This window comes from Mus caroli, chromosome 9 (assembly GCF_900094665.2).
Source record: "Mus caroli chromosome 9, CAROLI_EIJ_v1.1, whole genome shotgun sequence".
Lineage (NCBI taxonomy): Eukaryota > Metazoa > Chordata > Mammalia > Rodentia > Muridae > Mus > Mus caroli.
In genome coordinates, this window is record NC_034578.1 from 80,656,433 (window position 1) to 80,661,108 (window position 4,676).

Genomic DNA, 4,676 nt, shown 5'->3' on the forward strand with positions numbered 1-4,676 from the left:
TTTTTTTTTCCTGTATTGACCAGATGGTGTCTCAGAATCTCATGCTGACTTACGTACTTGCTTTTATGTTCCATTTACTTGAGGCAGTTTTTCCATCCTGCTTGGTGCTCACGGTTGCATGTCTGAAGTCTTTGTGATTCTGACCCTTTAACAGTATAAATTTTGCCATACTATCTTTGGCAGTGTCTTCCTCTCAATGTCCGCTGTTGATAATGTGATGTCAGCGTCTTCTGATTAGGGTTTGCACTGTGTAGTTTTCTCTTTACNCTTTTCCCTTGAGATACCTGGGATTTGCCTTTNAGACCGTCTCTGTGTGGCCGTGATCCTTTAGTTGGTATGCTTAGGTTTCTTAAGTTTCATACAGTATGTACTGAAGTCAGCCGTTTTGCTGTTTACTGTTGCTTCCTTTGACCCACTTTTCTTCATCACCCTCATTTTCAGATGCGTATTGAATTGCTTTAATTTGCGGCATTTCTTTTGTTTGCTATTTATGTTCCTATTAACTTTAATCATTTTTTTTTTAAAGGAAAAGACAGAGTGTTTAACACCCCGTTGTGTGAACAAGGAATAGTTGGATTTGGCATTGGAATCGCGGTCACTGGTGCTACAGCTATTGCGGAGATCCAGTTTGCAGACTATATTTTCCCTGCCTTTGATCAGGTAGGTTGCCTGCTCCTTTGCTGGGAAGGATATCTCTGAGGGTCAGTCTCCAGCTTTCCGAGGACACTGGCTGGCTCCTCCCACTCAGCTCCGCACTGCCTTCAGCAATTGTTGTCCACTTGTGCTCTGCAGTTTGCATTTTGTTGAGGGGATGCATTTGAAGATACAGCGTCATGCTTTTAAGTCATGCATTGGGCAGGAAGGAGTCACTGTAGCATGTCTCTTCTCTCTGCAGATTGTCAACGAAGCTGCCAAGTATCGCTACCGCTCAGGTGATCTTTTCAACTGTGGGAGCCTCACCATCCGGGCCCCGTGGGGTTGTGTGGGCCATGGGGCTCTCTACCATTCTCAGAGTCCTGAAGCCTTTTTTGCCCATTGCCCAGGGATCAAGGTATCCTTGTTTATTTCATTTATTTGATCATTATCNGTTGTTTCCCTCTCGTCCCCTTTGCTCATGCTGTAACTATTAGCCAACAGCGTTCTTACCTGAAGGAAGACAAGTGGGACTTTGGAATTGATACCAACTTAACTATATTTGAGATAGGGGAGGTTAGCATTTCTTTTTAAATTAACTTGCCAATGTCCAGTTTTCTAGAATGTTCCGCCTGAAGCAGCACTGGCATGATGCTGGCATCAGTTAATTGCATAGGTTCTAAAGAGTCTGGCAGTCTCCCAAAGTTCTAGTTTCTTCTTTCGAGTGGGATTTCTCATTTAGCTGATCTTGAGGTGCTTTTAATAAAACCTACTGTTTAGTTAATATTTACCTCAAAGTCGTGTTTGCTCTTAGCTCAGTCTTCAGGTTTTGAGCAGATGGAGAGAGGGTTGTCATCTAGATGTGAATTTTTTCTGTTCTAGGATAAAGTAGCTCTGCTCAGTCCACTTGGAAGGATCTCCTATTTGTAACTGGAGCTTGTAATAGCTTTTAAGTCTTTTTGATGTCACAAATATTTTGTCACCAAACACATTCCTTTCCAGGGAATCACAGAAACTCACAGATATTTTGCAGAGAGGCATATTTGTTTTTGACAGCACAAATCAGTTGTAAAAATGTTTACATTTTTTTCCTTATTTATTTATTTATTTTTTCTGCTGGATCATAAGAATAAGGTTTGTCTCAGTTGAATGGAGTCTGTATGCTTTTCTTACACAAGCCAGCAGTGGCAGTTTGGGACAAGAGCCACTTTGGGGCAACTCTTGTTTTTGAGTTTGAGCTGATGATCCTATTTAATGCTTATACCATATCCTAGGGTTTTAAACAACAGAGNGTTTAATCTTCTGNTGTGTTTTCTATTTGTTATTTTTAAATTTGAAATACACACACACTAAAAGGTTAGTAAAGATAATTATATGAAGACAGCAAGGTCTGGAGAGATGGCTTAGTGGTTAAGAGCAGTAATTATTCTTGAAGAGGATCAGAGTTCCATCACCAGCACCCACAGGGTGACTTACAACCGTCTGTGTAATTCAGGTTCTAGGGCATCTGATACCTTCTGGCCTCTGTAGGCACTGCACACTTGTGGTGTATACACATATATACAAACAAAATACTCATACACATAAAATAAAAATAAATAAATTTTATGGCGGCGCAGTGGTAGTGCACACCTTTAATCCCAGGGCTTGGGAGGCAGTGGCAGGCGGATCTCTTATGAGTTTAGACCAGCCTGACCTACAGAGACAGTTCCAAGTTCTAGGACAGCCAAGGCAACATAGAGAAACCCTATTTGGAAAAACAAAACCACCATCAACAAAACAAAAACAAACAGACAAAGAAAGACTAAAGGCTAGAAGCATAAAGGCATTGTATGATATGGTTAGTAGAGAGATTTATGCTATTTTATTAAAAAAAAAACATTCTTTTCATAAAAATAACACAATTCTTTCAAGGCACTAAGATTAAAAGTGTGAGGTCAGCCTGGTCTACCTAGTATGGCTTTCTCTGAACCAGATTAAGGGCTGGGGGGTGTCGCACAGTGTAGAACACTTACCTAGTGTGTGCAAGTTAAGGACTTGACTTCCAGATCTACAAACCAAACCAAACAAACCAAAAACCACAATAATGTGTTTGAAACCCAAAGGTGGTTTGCTTCAAGGAGTCTTCTTTGATCTTTGTAGGAGGTTCAGGCTTATTCTAATAATCCTTCCAAACTAGAGTTTGTTCTTATTTATTTTACAATCATGAGAATTTAGATGCAAGTTTGTGATTTGATGGTCAAGAGCGTGGTCTCTAGTTTGTATGGGAGAGAGTAAGAATCTCTGTTCTAGCAAGCTGTGCAACCTTGGGCAGTGTCTTTACCACTCTGTGTGCGCCAGTCTCTGTTTCTAAGTGGCGGAAAGAGTAGTAGCTGTTTCCTAAGGTCANTGTGAAGGAGAGACAAAGTGACCCACGCAGAGTGCTCTGCCAAGTTATGTCGAGCACTGCCTCCTCACTCCTAAAGGTCTTGGAGCCCTTCCCTGTGCACTGGAGATAGCCATGGAGTAGCCATGCTTTCCTCTTCCCTGTGTAATGGGATGCTATACTCTGCAGCCCACAGAGTCCAGTGAGTCACTTTTCCACTTAGGAAATGCAGGTTTGCCATTTGCCCATTAGAACGAAGGGGATTGTGGCGCTTTACATCGGTGAGTGGCAGCGGGGTGTCATTTTAGAAATGCTTATCTGAGGGGCAAAGCGTAAATGTTATAGTAAATACAAATACCCATTCCCCGGCTGAATTACTTACACTTGATTGGTTAAGTATCAACCTTAGGAGTGGACTTAGTGGGATAAATTTCATTAAAATTGTTTGTTTTTACAGGTGGTAATACCCAGAAGCCCTTTCCAGGCCAAGGGACTTCTGTTGTCATGCATAGAAGATAAAAATCCATGTATATTTTTTGAACCTAAAATACTTTACCGAGCAGCAGGTAAGGATTTCTTATATTTTATGTTTATGACTCTCCTTACATTCTCTTACAGAGTTAATTTAAAAAAAAAAAAAACCTTTCCGCCCCTAACCTTGATTTCCACTTTCCTTATAGATTGAGTTCTATGATACTTAATTTTGTCCTCAGAAGTAAACTTTAGAGAAAACCCATCTATTTAGATTTTGATTTCGGGTTGTAAAATGTTAACAAGCATAAAGGATCCAGCTTAGTTCTGTTTGCTCGGTGTGGGTTNGAGGAGAAAGAGAAGGTACTTGTTATGATTCATGACATTGAAGGTCTGATTTANATAAGTTACCCCAAGCTCCTCTACGTCAGGGGACTCTGGGACAAGGCAGGTCCTGTTAACAATGTACTGTGAAATCAGGCTTCCCTGGGGGTCTTGTCTGCATTAGACCAAGATGCCTGGCTACCCTTCCTGTAGCTCACAATCACAAATCTATAAACACACATCTGTGACTGCTTATTTCTCAGCTGTCATGGAAAATTTAAATATCAAATGATTTATTCTATCTAAGATGTATCCCCTCACACTCCGAATTCAAGAGCATTACTTTGGCAAATCACTTTTGAACAGTTAAATTTGAAGCCACATGTTTTTGCTATGATGTAATTTATGTACAAGAAAACACACAGCTATTGTGTTTGGTTTGGGTTTTTTTTTGACAGCTGCATACATCCCCGTAGCCACTGTACCAAACAAGATGCAGGCCACTTGATCACTCCTGCAAGCCCTTTCCTCTTCTTTTCTTTCTGCCTGTCAATTCTCTCAGCTCGAAGCCTAGTTGCTTTCTGATTGCGATTAGCTTAGCTGTTCATGTTTATGATAGATTAGCGGGGCTTTGTGGGAATGGAATCTCNCATCTATTATGTTTGTCTTCTTTTCCAAACTGGTGTCACAGAGGTCAGTCCATGTTGTTGCCTGAGTCTAGTTTATCTGGATTGCCGTGTCACAGCCTATTGTGCGACTAGTCATTGTTCATTATTATTACAATTGTGGTAATTCTGCACAGTTGTGTATGGTATTAGGGCATTTTTCAGAGAATGAACATGTCTTTCAGTTGTATAGATAGTTTTGTTCATCACTGTTTTTA

General features: G+C 40.6%; 1 protein-coding gene across 1 annotated transcript in view; it reads left to right on the forward strand.

The window, feature by feature from the left end:
- Positions 1–4,676, forward strand: part of Bckdhb (branched chain keto acid dehydrogenase E1 subunit beta) — a 73,595-nt gene that overhangs the window by 56,313 nt on the left and 12,606 nt on the right. The window contains exons 4-6 of the mRNA XM_029481963.1: positions 527–660; positions 896–1,051; positions 3,456–3,564. Of these exons, the coding sequence (XP_029337823.1) occupies positions 527–660; positions 896–1,051; positions 3,456–3,564 (399 nt within the window). The remainder of the gene's footprint in view (positions 1–526; positions 661–895; positions 1,052–3,455; positions 3,565–4,676) is intronic.